Source organism: Saccopteryx bilineata, chromosome 3 (genome assembly GCF_036850765.1).
Source record: "Saccopteryx bilineata isolate mSacBil1 chromosome 3, mSacBil1_pri_phased_curated, whole genome shotgun sequence".
Classification (NCBI taxonomy): domain Eukaryota; kingdom Metazoa; phylum Chordata; class Mammalia; order Chiroptera; family Emballonuridae; genus Saccopteryx; species Saccopteryx bilineata.
Genome location: NC_089492.1, coordinates 276593515 through 276612752, shown reverse-complemented (window position 1 = coordinate 276612752; position 19238 = coordinate 276593515). Strand labels below are relative to the sequence as shown.

Genomic DNA, 19238 nt, shown 5'->3' with positions numbered 1-19238 from the left:
AAAGCCCTTATTTATATTTGAGAAATGTAAATTTTCTCCCACAATGCCTTCTTCTTTTCTGGACCCATGAAATGTATTTTGTTGCTGGTGTATAAAAGCCCAACAAATTTGCACTGCATTTTCCTTAACTTATATGAACTGCTCAAAACTACTTGAGTGTTCCTACTACTTACTTACTATAGAACTTGCCAAGCAGCATTTTATTAAGTGCAATCTTTAAAGTTCTATACTCTGACCTTTCCTATTACTGATACATGCATAAAACATGTCAGGAGAGTAAGTACCTGAACATAATGACACAATCTCTAAAATTCTTCAAGTATTTCACCGCAGTGATGTTCAGCTAGTCTACAGCAAACTTACAAATAAGTTGTTATACTCATGACATCAACTAGCACATGTTTAACACCTAGGAGATTCTTCCTAGACTGATACATGCAACCAGCAAAGAAGGTACAGGAATACTGAGGGGGTTCTCCAGGCATGAAAATCCAAAACTATTTTTAACCTGTGCTTATGTTCTATTACATTTTTATATGGTATGGTCAGAAGTGCCTAGTTATTAAATTTAATTTCCTCGATTTATAATTTATCATCATGGAATTTCCTACTGAGTTTAAGATTTTAATCTTTAGCAATAATCTAAAAACTGGCTCAATTCTACCAATATCTACTAATCTCATTAGCTGTCTCAGGTTTCAAGTGAAAAACAGTTATTAATTTGTGTTTCTATGTGCAAGGTCCTAAATTTTCACCTATGTAACTTCCTTTTGACTTAATTATCACAGCAAACCTATCTTTATACTGAGTCGATTACAGGGGGTTGTTGGGTTACGACATACTGCTCATAAAAATTAGGGAATATTTCAAAATGAATATGAAGCAATAAAATATCCCCTAATTTTTGTGAGCTGTGTAGTTCCGTTCCTATGACAGTGGCGTAACCCAAATTTTGGTCTAAGTCGAAACACACCCTAGCCTAACACATGTAACAGAACACTTGCACTTTTAACATATCTTTATAGTGAATCAATTACAGGGGGTCCTTGGGTCAGGACACAGTTCCGTTTCTATGACAGTGAGGTAACCCGAATTTTGGTGTATGTCAAAACACACTCTAGCCTAAACACAAACAGAACACTTGCGCTTTTAACAGTCAAAAATGGTGTAGGTAAGCGAACTGGAAGATGCCAACTCTCTCACTCATAGGCTGCGTTACTGCGTATTCTTCAGCCGCATGCAACCAAACTGGTTAGCCTCCGTAGTCCCTAAGTACGACGGTTAATAGTGTAAACCGAAACACCCATGTCTCAATTTTTAAAAGTTTTTATGGGAGTGAGCATCATGAACTCGAAATATCTTACGTAGACTGTCGTAACCCCAGGACCCCCTTACTGTTTTTCAAATTGCTAAAACTTTATTAAGTTACATTTTACAATGTTAAGATGTCTTTTGGAGGATTTAGAAAAATAAGTTCTCCTAGTGTCTAAACCCTCCATCTACCTCACCTTCCCATTTTTACTAATATTAGTGTGCAAAAAACATCTGTTAAGACGTATTATATGCTAATAAACCAAATAAAAAAATAAATACAATGAAGATACGAGAGGGACTGAAATCACAGTAAAATACAGCAAATTTGTCTCTCCACATGACATGATTTAAGAGTCTATCTTGAGCTCTTAAAACATACCCTGAGTATTTATTTCATTATTTCATATTTGTAGGTCTTTCCTGTTCATTTACCAATTTGCGAATAAAGAGAACAAAGTATTTATTATATGTTCCTATAAATAATAGAATTATTTAAAGTCTTATTTTTCTACAAGGCCAACATAAATGCCCACTTATAGGATATGGGCATTCTCCCCACTTTATGTCCCATTACTGATTAAAAAAAAAAATAGGAAAAAAAAAGTTCTTACCAACAATTCCACTGGTTATCGTCCCCAGCGAACCCCACCTAGCAAGTCGACATCATGACATGTCAGGTCAGGGCAGCCTCAACCTCGCTTCCCTGATAGTCAGGTGATAAAAGGAAGGAGTTAAAACAGGAAAAGTACACTTGCAGATTTCTGGATAACATCTGAAAATGATTAAAAACAAAACAAAACAAAAACCCAGAGCTTCTGGTAACCTCTAAATAAAAAAAATATATATATATGTATATACATTTTAAAAGGAAAAAAAGACTTTTCTACAAAGATTAACAGTAACTACTTCAAATTAAACATCCATATTTAAATTACTGACCCATACATTAAGTATGCAATATTTTTATGCAAAATTGATGTTTGCATTTCAAAAATAGGAACTAATCAACAAACTTCTAATGCAAAAGTAAACATGCTTGGTTAATGGACTTGTCATTCTAGATTCCGTCACCCAATCCACTGGCTTACTCAGAACCAAGTTAACAGAAGCTCTCATTCTTAGAGAAACATAAATACACTTTTAAACCCAGTGCACTCTTTCTATAAGGCTTTTTCATAGCTCCTCATTTAAGAGACTCCACATAACAAAGGACCATCACTAATATTAACATTTCCTCCACATACTTTGGTTTTAAGAATATTGGATAGCTCAGTATTATAAAATTCTCTTTGGAAAATGAAAACAGTAAAATTTTAACATAATTAGAAGTCTTTATAATTGACAACTAATAAATAGCCTTATAGCAAGTATTACTGGAAAGGTTTGGTTTTACAAATAATACACAATTAAAACGTAGGTATGATTATCCAAATGGGCAGGAGGCAAATGATGTCATGAGTTTCAAGATTATTAGATGGCTTTACGCTAGGAATGGAATTTTATATCCCTTCTCTTTTGGAATTTAAAATACACATCCATTTTGATGCATGCTGACCTTTTTAAAAAAGAAGGTGCCTTAAGTCTGATTTCAAAGTCAAATGAGGGAAAAATTATTTACTAACAGAAAGCATTTGGGCTATCTTATGCAGAATGACCTCAGTAACTAAGAAAACTGAAAATTATCCTGACCTCTTATTTAAAAAAACTACAGAATCGTATTAACTTAATTTCCATATCAATTGACCAAATAAATCTGTATTTATTAAAAATCTGGCAACTTATTAAAACATTTTTGCTTTTAAAAAATTAAAACACCATCATATAAATACATACATTTAAGCAACTGCTATAAATGAGTGATCAAATAAAAATTAGCATTCCATTATGGCAAAGGGGTATATTTGTCAATCTTAGAAGGGTTCTACAAAGAAGTCTGTATCAATACATAGTAAATATTGCCTAACACACATTACTATAGCAGGCTTATTTTAAAAAACCAAATGAATTAGATTAGGGGACAAAAAAGATGGCAGGAGTGCAGAAAATCAAATCTCCTAGAACTCATAATTTGTGCCTATTTTTAAAAAATGCAGCTGTAGAATAAAGATCTCCCTCAACTGACATTTTTCAGGTTTATATATTAATATTAGACTGTTCCATTTCTGTGAAAAATTGAGCTCCAGATCTATTTTTTCTGAATGCTGCCACAGCAATAGTTTATAAGACATCAACAAGGGTAAAGCTCTAAAGTAAGATTTAATGTTTATACAGGTATGTTTTACTTCTAATTAAAAGACAAAAAACCTATAAAGCATTACTAGAGGAACATTTCCACAGATATATTTTTAGTTGATAATAAATATAATTTGCAATTAAAGAAAAGGATTTTGACATGGAACCCAAGTTTTGTTCTTATGTTTTTGCTGGGGTTTACATTTTAGGATGGGTAGTGAAGGCCCAATAAATTACTTTCAGAATCACTTCTATTACAAGTCTTAATTTTCTTCATGAGTGGGTAAGCTGGTACCATCCAATTTTTAAGAAATATAAACAACTCAAATTTTATTTGTAGACCCTTTCTTCTTTACAAGAAAACTCAGGGTTTCATTCAAGACTAATTTAAATTTACAATTATAGCTTCAAATTGTATTTCCAAAGTTTAAAAGCAGTATTTAAAAAACGTTTGGTGTCTTTACTTTCATACATGGGCATTAAAAATAAAATGGATCTAAGCTTTATCAAATAGATACCCATATTGACCTGAAACTACTCTAAAAAAGACTGTATAATTCCTGTGTCAGTCTATAAAAATGTAATAGGAATATTAAGGCCGCTGAACTTATTGTACTATGTAGTAAGTGCACTTTTAAAGAGAAATAAGATGTACTGACTTTTATCAGCAAATATTTTCTTACTCAAAATAAAAAAAAACTCATGAAACCCAAAATATAATCTAACCAAATGTGCAAAAATTAAGAGGTTTATGATTTTGAAGTCTAATTACTTCTGTTATAATAGACACCAAACAGGAAAACCAACACAAATAAAGGTGTGTTGTTTTTAATTATTCCCCAATGGCTTATTTTTATAATTTCAAAACATTTAGACCCACCTAAGAACAAAACAGAAGGGCAAGCTCTGTGGTTTTAAGTGATCCAGACTTTTCTGCACTGTCAAGTTTGGATTCTTTTGTTCCTCTTATTTGCAAGCAAAAAGATCATTCCAATAAAAATCAGAATTTCTAAAGGAAACAGGGACAGAGATGTTATGACTTGGCCAACAAAAACTTCAGCCATTAGGGATAGTTAAAAAAAAAGGAGGTGTTAACAGAAAGTCAGAGAAGTATGTTTACTAGATGTTTAAAGCCTTGTATAAGGCACGTGTTTCTCAAAGCAAATTTACATAGCAATATAAAATTATATTACTAAACCAGTAACTGAAGTGGTAATACCAATCATGTATATTAAAACTGAGTTTAGTCTGCAGTGCAATTGACGCCACAGTACTAACATTTTTCCTGTTACATACATTCATTTATCCAGCAAATAAGGTCTTCGGACAATAAGTTATCCTTTATAGAAAGAATGTGGGTCACAATAAATTGCAGTCTGCTTCCCTAACCCCACTTTAATTAACGCAAATCATCCAATGCCTGCAAGAGTGTTCAAAAGCCTTTGAACCTGTTTTATAAAAACAAAGGGTAAGATTTCAAAATTAGAAGAGACTCTGAGAGAACACCAATCAATGAAGTGCTATTTGGAATAAATACTAAAATTTAGACTAATCCTCAGTCTGACAGCCACGATACATATTGGAATAGACAAGAAATTTTGCATGAATTTGATCACTCACATAGGCAGTTATAGTTTGAAAACAATATTCCTTGCAAGGATTACGAATAAAATAATATTTTAGGACACAATTGAATTTGAAATAGGTGATGTTTTGAATAGATTTTTGAGTTTTATTGAAATCTTACATGAACAAGAAATTGGAAATACAATCACATCAAAGAACAAATTGTCACGGCTTTGACGTTTAAGCCAAACAAATTTTGTAGGGCAGATTTCAAAAAGGTGTGAAGTTATAACAATTTAAAAACACAGTTAACCTACTTCTAGGAATGCAAAACATACAATCATAGGTTATTTTCAATACAAGAAAACTTAAATTTGTTTGCTTTAATTTCTTAAAACTACTAAGACAAAGCACTAGCTTGTATTTATATTTACAGCATACTCCATAGTCCTATGTAATCTATCTCAAATCCAAAAAATGAAACTGTCCAAAACCAAAGGTTCTGCAAAATCATGATTTAACAGTGTGCTCAGCTTGTTTTGAAGCTAAAATGAAGCCTGAAACGATAAAAGCATTGTAATCCCCAGAGTAAGGGAACTCTGCAAGCCCAATAATGTCCAAGAGCATTTATGAAAAGAGGAAAAAATAAAAAGACTTGAGTATATACACAATAGTGATTTCTTCAGCCCAATACAAATGGCAGCAAATTGCTAAAGATGAAACAAGCCAATTTTTTTGAAGAATGTAGATCTAGAGCCAATCGTGTCTTGCCAATATCATTTTCAAGCCCTCACTTGTCTATTTCCACTGTTGCCCATAAGTATCCTGATAAAATTCCTGGTTGTCATTATTGTAACCATAGTTACCAGAATAGTCACCACCTTGTTGAAGCGGCTGCTGAGCGATGGGTTGGGAGCCCCAGTTCTGTTGGTTGTTGGTCTGACGGCGCTTGGAATCAGGTTGGTTGTACCCATCTGCCTTTCTCTTGCCTCCTACATTGCCCCCACGATTGCCCCGAGCTCCACGGGAACCACGGCCTCTCTGCTGTTGTGCAGGACCCCCTCTGCCACCCCTAGAGCCTCTTGGTGGTCCCAAAGGTGCCCCCCGCTGTGAATAGCCAGCTCTACCTCTTGGAGGTGGTGCTCCCCGCCCCCTTGGTGGTGGTGGAGCACCTCGCCCTCCCCTTCCTCCTCCTCTTCCTCTTACTGCATAGCCATCATCATAGCCGTAGTAGGGATCTTCATAGCCTCCACGATAGTCGTGATAATCATAACCATAGTAATCATCATAGTAATCTTCATAGCCATAGTAATCTGGAGGGTAGCCATATCCACCTCTCCCCCCACCACGACCCCGACCTCTAATTGGAGGTGGCATGCGAGGAGGAGGGTGATAGTAATAATCTTCATACCTAACAGTGGAGGGAAAGGGAGAAAAGAAAAAACAAATTAGTTTACTTCAAGACTCTTCTTGATTTTGTTTTGTTAACCTGATCTCCACTATCAAGTTATTGTCTGTTCAAAGATGTATTTACTAAAATGCAGACTCACGCAGTGCTTCTGGAGGCCTGTCTAGCAGCTTGGCGTTCTTTCCTTTTCTTGTCTGGTGGCTTAGCCAAGACTATTTCAATTTCTTCCCCTTCTATTTCTTTGCCATTCATTTCATCCATGGCCTATACAAAATTAGAAAAATACATTTATATTACAAGTAATAATACTGTAAAACATAACTACATTAACGTATCTGTGCCAGTTAATACACCAATAAACCACTTACTTAAATATTTTAATTTGTAAAAGATGAATTAAGCCACAAATTAAAAAAACACCATGTACTTTTGTTTCTCTCAATCTTACCCTCATATATATAAACTATTATATACTGAGAACAAAACTGATGCCCTACTATTATATTTTAAAAGGTAAAAGAGCTACCTATTGCTGTTCCTTATTTCCAAATAACTAATTCTTCAAAACTTAGCCATTCCAAAGAAGCAAATCCACATTATCATATGAGGAAAATGCCAGTATCACAAACTTTTCACAGCATTCAAAATGTAGGTCTTACATTATTCTTCTATAAAAAAATTTAATGATTTGAAACACAAATGAAGTTACTGAATGAGGCAGCAATAAGTCAACAAAAAACTGAGCAAAAAAAAAAAAAGCCTAGGTTTTCCTCACATTTACCCTGAACATACTTTTTCCGTCAACAGTTAACGCACAGAGCCCAGAAAGGGCCTGACTGAATGAGACTCAAGTACTCTCCTGGAAGACAGTAATCAAAAGCATTCTATGTGCTAGTCCTTGATTTAAGTCGTTCCACAGAACAGCCTCTGCCATACTACAACATTCAGACAACTCAGTAAAACATCATCACCATACTACAGCTTTTGTATTTCCCTATACAATACAAATACAACCTTTTCTTCTCTGGACACATGTAAATGCATTATACATAAAGAGAAGTTAGCGATTTACAAGTATCCAGAGATTAAATCCACTCTTCTTTAGATAACTGTTTCTCCCTTCACCATTTTAGCTTTCAGTGAAGAAACTAAATGAGGATACAGAAACTTCCTGATAAAAACAAAAGAATGGAGGATCTTCTCTCTCAACCTGCCTTACCAAAGAATGTGACCCCAGTTGTTGAGCTAAAATTTTATAATTTTATAGACTGCTTGGACAAACCACTCAACCAGTTATTATACAACCAGTTATCTAATATCAACTGAATCAAAGGACTGCTTAGAAGGTATCAATTTGTTAGTTATCAGTTATCAATGTTTAATACCCCTGGCAATTTCAGAAGGCATACATTCAATCTTATACTAAGCTGTGAATTTTATAAACAGTATTGTCTCACTAATTAGTTAGCTGCCATCAAAAAGCAAACCAACAGATTCTAACTAGTCAAAGATTCTATTAAGCACATTTTAAAACAGTATCGTGGGCAAGAAACAAAAACTGCTCAACTAAATGTGGCGCCACTCCACCAACAAACATGGAGAAAAACAATCAAGCCTGAGTTACTGAGGATTTTGGATTCATCTTCCCAATTACTCCCCCCCACACACAAACACACAAATAAGCTTTTATGTGTGTTGTTCCCCTACCTCTCACACTGCTGCCAAAGGAGAACAAGAGGAAAAAGAAACTGGCAATTTCTCCCATCAAAGATGGTGCTAATCCATTATTAACTGAAAACAGCAGAGTACACTTTTCATTACTAGCATCAAGGAATTAACTACAAGAAATACCTCTAACAACTATCAAAACCAGCAAAACATAGTCAATACAATTAGAATTCTAAAATGACTAAAGACAGGCAAAACTATGAAGAACTAACCATTCCCTCAGAAAATATCTACTGAATTAACTATGCTGTTATTGTATATAACACTATTTAATTTCTTCCAAAGGTCTGCAAACCAAGGTAAACAAAAAAGTTCTAATACATTAATTACCTGTTTAGTGTTTACAGCACCTAATTACTATACCTCATAATATTCCCAGGCATCCTGCTATCAAGTTTAGGCTAACAAAAAGATTAAAAATAATTTGCCAAAAAAAAAAAAAAAAAAATTTGCCTGAGATCACAAACCCAGTTAGTAATAATCAGGTTTTGAAATATGATGGAGTCTTACCTGTTATATACTATTACCACTTCAGAGATTATTAAAAGAAAGTTCCAGAGTTCGGCAAAGCTGAAAACCAATTTTATTTCAGTTTTTAAAGTCACTTTATGTGTTTATCAAGTTTCAACAACAGAATTCAAATATCAAGAAGCAAAATTTCAAAATTACTACCTTAACAGCTGCTCCTCTGTCTTCAAAATGAACAAATGCATAATCCTTCAACTTCTTCACCCTTTCAAGTTTTCCAAATTCAGAAAATGACTTTTCTAGTATTTCTTCTGTCACTGTAGTAGCCAAGTTCCTCACAAATAAAACTTTCACCTAATACAACAAATACACAAAATTGGCATTGGCTGGTAAATTTTAGCTGGTCTGACATTAAAACATTTCTTTCTATCTTTATGCATAAGCTTCCCCCCCCCTTCTAACACAGTAAGTGCTAAAAGTGCTATCAGAGATGGTATAAAAATTGCCAACAAAATGACTTTGCTATTAGTTGCCAATTTAAATAAATAGCAGTTCCTTCTCCTGTCCTACCGTTATTTAACACTGTGAAAAAGACCTTCAAGAAACCGGTACATAATTAAAACTTAACTTACAAATTTAACATGGTTCCTAAGTCTCCCTCAAAACAAAATTTTGTCCCCCCCCCACTAGAACTGGATTAGCTGATTCTAAAGTTCATATGAAAAAATAACAAGCAAGAATAGCTAGGAAAAAGAACAAAATTTAGAGGCTAGCCCTACCAAATGTAACAAACCACAATGCTTAAATCATTAAATCAGTATAGTGTTAATCTGGGTAAAGATAAAAGCTAGATTCACATCTCACATGACACACCAGGATAAACTGGAGCTGGAAACTGAAAGTATTAGAAAAAAATGTTTTATAACACACTCGGGAAGGCTTTGTAGCTTAAAATTTATAAACTTTAAAGGAGTAATTAAATTAAAAAAAAACCCAAAAAAACTTTTATCACAAAAAGTTAATCTTTCTGATCAATCAGAAAATAAGAACCCAACAGAAAAACTGAATAAAAAAATAGGCAAAATTTATGATTATATCGTTCACACATAAAAAAGCAAATGAGCCTTGGCTGATTAACTCAGACATTTCAAGTATCATCCGAACACACCAAGGCTGCGGGTTTGATCCGCAACGAATACACAATTAAATGGAACAACAAATAAATGCTTCCCCACCTCCCCCTTCTTCTGTCTCCCTAAAATCAATTAAAAACAAACAAACAAACAAAAAAAAACCCCACAAATGGTCCTTAAGAGTAAAAATGTTAACTCATGCCTTATAAGGGAAGAAAAACCTTAACAGCTTTGAGATACCAACTGTTATCAAACTGGCAAAATCCAAGAGTTAAACCATACAGTATTTTGACAAGGATGAAAAAAACAACCCAGCCTCTTATATTTTGCAGGTAGGAGGGTCAAGTGATTTACCTCTCAAAAGAGGATAATATGGTATTCTTAGTAATAACAGATGCATCTACCCTTGGCCCACAATTCTATCTGTGAGATTCTATCATACAGATATAGCTGCACTTGACATGATACAAGCTTATTCTTTAAAAAAGCAACCCAAGGCCCTGGCCAGTTGGCTCAGAGGTAGGATGTTGGCCTGGTGTGTAGAAGTCCTCAATTCTCAGGGCACACAGGTAAAGTGACCACCTGCTTCTCCACCCTCCCATTCTCTCTCTCTCCCTCCTGCAGCCATGGCTAGATTCCAGAAAGTTGGCCCTGGATGCTGAGGATGGTTCCATGGTCTCTCCTCAGGCATTAAAATAGCTCAGTTGCAAAGAGCCCCAGACGGGCAGAACATCCCCAGTAGGGCGCTTGATGGGTGGATCCCAGTTGGGGGCAAATGTGGGAGTCTGTCTCTCTGCCTCCCAACCTCTCACTTAAAAAAGAAAGGCAACCCAAAAAGATGAGAAACCCAATATCCAGCTGGTTGAATATACTATAGTATATCCACTAAATGGAATATTATGTAACCACAAAGAATGAAGTGCTCTAAGACTGACATGGGAGAGATTGGCAGGATACATGTTGGTAAGAAAATTGTTTTTTTCATCTCTGAAACAGGAACCCAACTTACAGTCAATGTGACAGGCAAGCACTGTGTCACAGTTTAATTGACAACATTTTATAATTTCTTAGTGGTACATATAATTATGGTATATCTTCCTTAGAGATAATGAAGTAGAATAGTAGATAAAACAAATATAAACCAGTGAAAACAGTAAGTTACTAACTAGCAACCACTTGTATAAGAAGCAGGGAATGAATATATCCTCATATTTGAGGCCCTAGCCATTTGTTCAGTGGATAGAGCATTGGCCTGGAGTGTAAAAGTCCTGGGTTTGATCCCTGGTCAGGGCACACGCGAGAAGCAACCATATGCTTCTCTTCTCCTCCCTCTCTCCCTTCTCTCTCTCTTCCCCTCTCACAGCCAGTGGCTTGGTTGATTTGAGCATTGGCCCCAGACGGGGGTTGCCGGGTGGAGCCAGGTCTGGGCACATGTGGGTGCTGTCTATCTTCCCTCCTCTCACTAAACACACACACACTCTCTCTCTCATCTGTCTGTATTTGCCCAAGAAAACACTAAAATGATAGCCTGGCCACACAGTGGCACAGCGGACAGAGCCTCAGCCTGGGGCGCTGAGTACCTAGATTAAAAGCCCTGAGGTCGCCAGCTTGAGCATGGGATCACGGGCTCAGCTGGAGTTTCCAGGTCAAGGCACATATGAGAAAGCAATCAATGAACCATTAAGGTGCCGCAACTGATGCTTCTCATCTCTTTCCCTTCCTATCTGTCCCTGCCTGTCTCTCTCTCACTAATAAAATAAACAAAAAAACCCAAATAAACAAAAAAACATTAAAATGATAGAATACTAAAACTGGATGCATATATGGACCAAGGGGGATATAGTCAATGGAGCAAGGAGTGTAAGTAGGACTTCTTGTCTATACCTTTCTATAAAGTTTTGATTTTTCATGGTGTGGCACAATGCGGTGTGCAGAGGGTATTGTTATACTGAGTGGGACATTTGAAACCATGTCAACACAATAAATTAAAATTTAAAATAAAATTTTTTTTTTAATTCTTTTGATTTTTGAGCTAAGGAAATATATTATATTGCCTATTCAAACAAAAAATGAACATACCCACTAAACAAACTGTTGCCTGAAGTTAACAGCTATCTTAAGAAAAAAAAGATTTGGGGAGAAGATCTTAATTCAATAGGTGAAAAAAATTTAACATTTTCTAATTCTACCTCTATTCCCTTTATTTTCCTCAATGTTGTCAATATCAGAGTATAACTACATCAGAAGGCCTCCACTTCTTTTTTTAACTCAACATTGGCCATTTTTTGAGATGAAACCATAACATATTATATAAAAATTATGTTAAGACACATTTAAGTGCTTAGGTTCTGTTTGATTTTAAAACTGACTAACTTGGCAAAAGAGCTTCAATAAATTATACCGCTCACAAAAATTAGGGGATATTTCAATGAATATGCGATTAAAAAAGGATTTGATTTTTTTTATTTAAACAAGAACATCAGAAAAGCGAACAAGTCAAAGAAAGCTGTTCTATTATGCAAATGAGACACAAAACCAACTTTTATTTCAATGGTGAAAATGCACTATACAAACAGCTGAAAGTACTGGAGTATCTGCACGTTCCCTGACCCCCTAATTTTGTGAGCAGTGTATAACACCAACAGAGTGAAGTAAGAGCAGAAGCTTTACGTAATTGTGTAAACTCCCCCCCATTAAAAAACAGTAGCCTGACCAGGCGGTGGTGCAGTGGATAGAGCATTGGACTGGGATGCCAAGGACCCAGGTTTGAGACCCCGAGGTCGCCTGCTTGAGCGCAGGCTCATCTGGCTTGAGCAAAATAAAAAATGCTCACCGGCTTAGACCCAAGGTCGCTGGCTTGAGCAAGGGGATACTCGGTCTGCTGAAGGCCCACGGTCAAGGCACATATGAGAAAGCAATCAATGAACTAAGGTGTCGCAACGAAAAAAACCTGATGATTGATGCTTCTCATCTCTTCCCGTTCCTGTCTGTCTGTCTCTATCTGTCCCTCTCTCTGACTCACTCTCTGTCCCTGTAAAGAAAAACAAAACAAAAAACAAAAAAAACAGTAAAGGACTCAGTATTATTCTATCAAGTTGACTCAACTAGTATTAGAGGCCAGTTAATAGAGGCCGCCTATTCATTCTGAAACTTGTTTCTAATGCAGAAAGAATACTTAGTAGAACAAAATTCTGAAGTTTCCTAACCCTATGGAAAGATTTAGGATAAATTTCATTATGAAAGGTTATTATCGGCCCTGGCCGGTTGGTTCAGCAGTAGAGCATCGGCCTGGCGTGCGGGGGATCCGGGTTCAATTCCTGGCCAAGGCAAATAGGAGAAGCGCCCATTTGCTTCTCCACCCCCTGCCCCCTCCTTCCTCTCTGTCTCTCTCTTCCCCTCCGGCAGCCAAGGCTCCATTGGAGCAAAGATGGCCCGGGCGCTGGGGATGGCTCCTTGGCCTCTGCCCCAGGCGCTAGAGCGGCTCTGGTCACGGCAAAAGCGACGCCCCGGTGGGGCAGAGCATCGCCCCCTGGTGGGCAGAGCGGTGCCCCTGGTGGGCGTGCCAGGTGGATCCCAGTCGGGTGCATGCGGGAGTCTATCTGACTGTCTCTCCCCGTTTCCAGCTTCAGAAAAATACACACACACACACACACACACAAAATAAAAAAAAAAAGGTTATTAGAGGTTTGTGAAAAGTGGTTGATAAGCAAGTTAGTAGCTATACTTAAGATTTTCTGGGGATTTGATTCCTCTCTTATAATGAGAAATATATCTATAATGCTATTTTAAAAATGTTTTTTATCTAAATGCTATTTAAAATTATTTTATTTATAATGACAGATATCTTCATCTATAATGCTAAATTTTAAAAAATGTTTTTATCTGTATTTTTAAAATATTTTTTTATCTATAATACTATTTTTAAAATGTTTTTATAGCCTGGTCTGTGGTGGTACAGAGGGAAAAGTGTCGACCTGGAACACTGAGGTTGCCAGTTCAAAACCCGAGGCTTGCCTCGTCAAGGCACATATGGGAGTTGATGCTTCCTGCCCCCCCTTTCCCCTCTCTAAAAATAAATAAATAAAATCTTAAAAAAAAAAGTTTTATAGCCTCTCTTCATTCATTCTCAATAGATCTTTCCTCTGCTTAACACAAAGATGTTTTCTGGCTACAAAAATTTTATCACATGCCCTGGCCGGTCAAGTCAGTCAGTTAAGAGCATCATCCCAAACTAACAAGGTTGCGGGTTTGACTCCCAGTCAGGGCACATATGGGAAGCAACCAAAAATGCATGACTGAGGAGAACAACAAATACTGCCCTTCTCTCTCCCTTCTTCTCTCCAAAGAAGAAAAAAAAAATTATCACACAAGTATAAACTGGGGCTCTCGTCCAAACTAATCAGAATAAGGACTATCTCCTCAGAACCTAGGAGATAGGCAAAGGCTTTTCGTCCAGAAGACTCCAATCACTAATTTATGACCATCTATGGAGTTGTTGCCTTTGTGAGACAGGAAGAGACATGCCAAAATACTGAACTCACTACAAGCAGCGGAGATGCTACTCTGATGTGTCTCTTCAATCATAGGACTCACCCAAAGGAAAGCCTGAGAACGAAAATTCACGGCACCTTCAGTTACCAAAGATCTTGGCAATGCGAATACAGAAAACCAAGGGGGGGGGGGGGGGGAATGAGGTCTCTCTATAAGACCTGCCATGAATATTTCGTCACTACCATTCTTCACAGGGACAATACCCTAATGGAGCTTGATAACTTAAAAAAGAAAAAAAAAAATTTTAAATAAGAAATAATAAGCTATAAGTCTAAATAAAATGATTCACGGCCATTTAATAAAAGTCATAGTATGACTTTTATTCATACTATGAATGAAGATTATATGTCATAATCTCTCAAATTTCACCTCTCTCCTTAATAAAGCCTTGGTTTTTCTTTTTAAACCTCCGTATTCCTCATATTTAGCACAGAACAAATTCTTAGTATGTATAAAAATGTTTAATGGAAGGGATTTTATTTCAGTTCCTTTTACACATTTAATCTGCAGAAAAATGAATGGTTAATGGAAATTCCTGGATACCAAGACAGGCTGTTAAGTTTGGTGTTAAAACAGGTCCTTGCGTAAATAGTTAAGATCAAGAGCTGTAATTTGTATTTATTATAAAACTCAAAAAAATGTGAGCTTCACATTGAGTATAAAATTTAAATAATGATCGCACTATCACCCAAGCAATTGCATTTACCTTAGCCATGACTTCTGGATCTGGTTCTTCCACAGGGTCAGCCCATTCAACTGTAACTACATTTCCCCAGACTTTTACTTTTCCACTCATCAACCGGCGTCTGGCTTGTGCTGCTGACTTGTGATCCTCGTATTCAAGGAAGCAGAACCCCCGATTCTTCTTTTTGTCATCGGGTTGATGATAGAGAATAACGTCCACCAAACCCTCTGTTAAACCAACAGCCAGATATATAAGCCAAAAGCATCCACCACACATCTAGTGATTAGGTAGACCTAAATCCACTTGCCAGAAGGGCAAAAAATAACTGAAGCAACTTCAAAATGATTCACTAATTACCTAGTAGACAATTAAATCAGCATTATTAAATATGAGGTTTGGAACAGTATTTTTATGTTCTCTTGTCATTTTAGGGGTCATAAAGATACAGCCATAAACAACAGGTATAACTGCATTTTGATATGTAACATTCTATAATGTTTTACAGTGTTTGATGTAACATGACCTCATAATTTATAAAAACACTACCAAGAAACTTAAAAGCCAAATTACCGATATAACTCTAAGAGAACTAACATTCAACTAACCATTGACCAAAAACCATCCTTGGATCTAACCTAAAAGTTTTTACCAAATGACTGAAAATAACTGTTAATATTGGTATCCCTCTGGTCTTAGACCTTTGCCTTCATCTTTCCACATATGTTCTTTCTGGGTAATACCAGCTAGTTTCTACTTTTAAACACTATGTATCCTTAAGAATGCTTAGATTTTGCCTGACTGGTGGTAGCACTGAGGCCCCAAGTTAGAAAGCCCAAGGTTGCCTGCTTAAGCATGGGGCTCAACTAGCTTGAGCACAGACTAGCCAGCTTGAGCAAGGGCTTATCCACATGATCCCAAGGTCTCTAGCTTGAGCAAGGGGTCACTGGATAGGCTGGAGCTGCTCCCCCCACCTGTCAAGGCACATATGAGAAGCAATCAATGAACAACTAGTTATACACCTCTCTCCTTTCCTGTCTCTGGCTCTCACTTAAAACAAAAACAAAAACGCTTAGATTTTATTTCTAGCCCAGACTTTAAGATGTCCAAAAACAGCAACACCATTCTCAAACTGTCTTCTCTAGAGTTCCCTATTTACTCCTGTGTTTCTCAATCCAAAAAGTAAGGACTAGTTCTTGAATATTTCCCCCCACCCTTTACTTCATCTTCTCTATCCAATCTACTTTCTGCATCTCCACTGCTCAATCTTCTGAACACTATGAAAGCTTCTATTATCTACCCCCTCTATGTTATTATCCATATAGCAATAGAAATAATATTCTGTAAACATAACATGTTATTTCCTGCTTAAGAACTTCAAGTACCTTCTCATTAGCATACACTAAAATCCAAACTCCTTATATGGTCTACCAAAAGCCATGCCTACATCATTTCATATAATTCTACCTTTTAAAACACCAGCCTTGTTAATTTAATATACCAAGCTCTTTCTTGTCTTAGGACAGGGGTCCCCAAACTTTTTATACAGGGGGCCAGTTCACTGTCCCTCAGACCCTTGGAGGGCTGCGACATACAGTGCTCCTCTCACTGAGGACCAATGAAAGAGGTGCCCCTTCCGGAAATGCAGGGGGGTGGTGCGCAGCGGATAAATGGCCTCAGGGGGCCACATGCGGCCCCGGGCCTGTAGTTTGGGGACACCTGCCTTAGAACATCCGCATGTATTGCTTCCCTTGGAATGCATATTCCTTGGCTCTTTGTATGCTACTTTCTCCTCATTCTGCATGTCTTGGATAAATTGTCACCTTATCAGAAAAGCCTTTTATATCCATCAAAACCAGAATAGTGGCTACTCTCTAGCTAAATAGTCTTTTAATTCCCTCTTCACAGTGCTTACCACAGTGTGTAAATATTTCTTTAAATTTTTTTGGTCCTCTCCTTTCCCAGAATGTAAGCTCTACAAGGACAGAGAATAGATCTTTCTTATTCACCACCATATCCCAGCAACAGCACTTAACAGGCGCTGGATAAAAACTTGAAGGAATAAATGGATAGAAAGCCAGAAAGAAGTTGGTAGGTAATGAACTATAGAGGTAAAAAAATTGAGCCGTTAGGAGTATCTGACCAGCACAATTAATGATGAATACTGGCAGTGGTTACAATATGGGAAGATAGACATAAAAAATTCTAGAGTGGCTACAATTTGAGGCGACAAGATCCAGAATGTGATCTGGATGTGGAGGAGCTGAAGTAAAGAACTGGAGATACAAATGGGAGCCTAGAGTACTGATGGTTCATACACAGATGTAGAAGTATGAAGATTAAGTTAATTGAGGGCAGAAGAAAAAGACAGTGAGCCAGAAGCACTCTTTAATTAATAGAAGACTAAAACTGAAACCAGAAGATGGCTTGAAGGGAAAAGGAAAGCATATATGGAAGACAAAAATGTAAAGGAATAGTGCTTTTTTTTTTTAGAGGAAACAATAGCCTAAAACAGATTTTGCTGTTGTTGTTTTAAATATTTTATTCATTGATTTTACAGAGAAGAAGGGAGGGGGGATGGAGCTTATAAGTATCAACTCATAGCCGCTATACTTTAGTTGTTCACTGATTGCTTATCATATGTGCCACAACTGGAAAAGCCCAGGGTTTCAAATCAGCAACCTTAGCATTCCAGGTCAGCGCTTTATCCACTGCTCCACTGCAGGCCAGGCCTAAAACAGTGATTTTTAAAGCACAGCTAGCATTTAGATCTCCATCAACATTTTAAAAAATAAAACAGTCCCAGGCCAGTTGGCTCAGTGGATAGAGCATTGGCCCAGCATATGGATATCCCAAGTTCGATTCCCTGTCAGAGTACACAAGAGAAGCAACCATCTGCTTTCCTTTCCTGTCCCTCTCTTCCTCCCACAGTCAATGGCATGATTAGTTCGAGCATTGGCCCAGGCGCTGAGAATGGTGAGAATGGTGCGGTTGGTCTGAGTACATTGGCCTCAGGCGCTAAAAATTGCCTAGTTCATTTGAGCATCAGCCCCAGACAGGGGCTGCCTGGTGGATCCTGGTCAGGCCCATGCAAGAAGCTGTGTCACTCTCTCCCCCTTCTCTCATGAAAAAGAAAAATAGGAAAAGAGAAAGAGAAAGAAAAGGAAGAGAGGGAGGGAGGGAGAGAGGGAATAGGAAATATAAGACTAATCATGTACAATAGTCAAAGTATGGTTTCATTACATTTTGTTTCAGTTATAAACTGTATACAGACCTGTGATATAAAATGTACTTCTCAATTATTTCCATGAATTTAAAATTGGGATTTTTCAAAAATATAATCTAGACAAGGCAACAGGAATAGGATAAGATTCTAATTCCCTTGGCCCTAAAGGACAATGAATGCCAAGAGGGGAAAAGCCTTCGCTTGAACACCACAGGGCCAAAAGCTCTGGCAAAAGCCAAGGTTCAATTAAGGTAAAGAAGTGAAGGGGACATTCCAAGATATTAAGGAAATGAGAAAACTTGCTTAATTAGTCCACACCACTATAAAACAGAAAGGAGGCAATTTAAACACTGAATAGACATTTGAACTCTTGGATTACTATACACCTTTTTTTTGGTTTGTACTTATCAACAGTACCACAGATTTCCAAAAATTAGTTTCTAAATACATTTTTGTTTTACCTGTGACTTTACTGAATTCTTCCAGAATGTTTTCTTTAGTCTTATTCTTCGGAATTGATCCAACAAAAAGCCTGTTGTTTGCCACGGAAATGCACACTCCGAGGTGTTTACCAGGGCGAATTTCATAGCTGTCACACTGCAAAGAAGAAAAGAACCAGACACCCCACAACCACCTCAAACTCAGGACAGCTGATCTTAATCTAAAAAATTCAACAATTTAAGGTCAAACACTTCCTACTTCATAAACTCACCAAGTACCCTCGGGTTTGCCATAATATAAATGTGTAGTTTTAACCTTGTTGTAGTCATTCTCATTTTAGTTTGGTTTGTTTAACCTTTACTGTTCCTCCATATTAGAAAGGACTTACTTGCACTTCATTTTTAAAACTATTCCATATTTCAATTTTATCTATCTAAAAAAATTTTCCAGATTTTCAGAAAAAATACCTTAGAGATAAAATTAGATATA

General features: G+C 36.8%; 1 protein-coding gene across 5 annotated transcripts in view; it reads right to left on the bottom strand.

Annotated features, from left to right (window-relative positions):
- Positions 1 to 5255: 5255 nt before the first annotated feature.
- HNRNPR (heterogeneous nuclear ribonucleoprotein R) overlaps positions 5256 to 19238 on the bottom strand; it is a 46613-nt gene continuing 32630 nt past the window's right edge. For 3 of the 5 annotated variants that reach the window (XM_066270136.1, XM_066270139.1, XM_066270135.1), the window contains 5 exons: positions 18771 to 18905; positions 15107 to 15322; positions 8921 to 9070; positions 6663 to 6784; positions 5256 to 6523 (listed from right to left, as the gene is read on the bottom strand). In XM_066270136.1, the coding sequence (XP_066126233.1) occupies positions 5911 to 6523; positions 6663 to 6784; positions 8921 to 9070; positions 15107 to 15322; positions 18771 to 18905 (1236 nt within the window). In that variant the 3' untranslated portion in view covers positions 5256 to 5910. Of the gene's footprint in view, positions 6524 to 6662; positions 6785 to 8920; positions 9071 to 15106; positions 15323 to 18769; positions 18906 to 19238 lie in introns of all 5 variants that reach the window. The other 2 variants (XM_066270137.1, XM_066270140.1) reach the window with 1 other exon arrangement.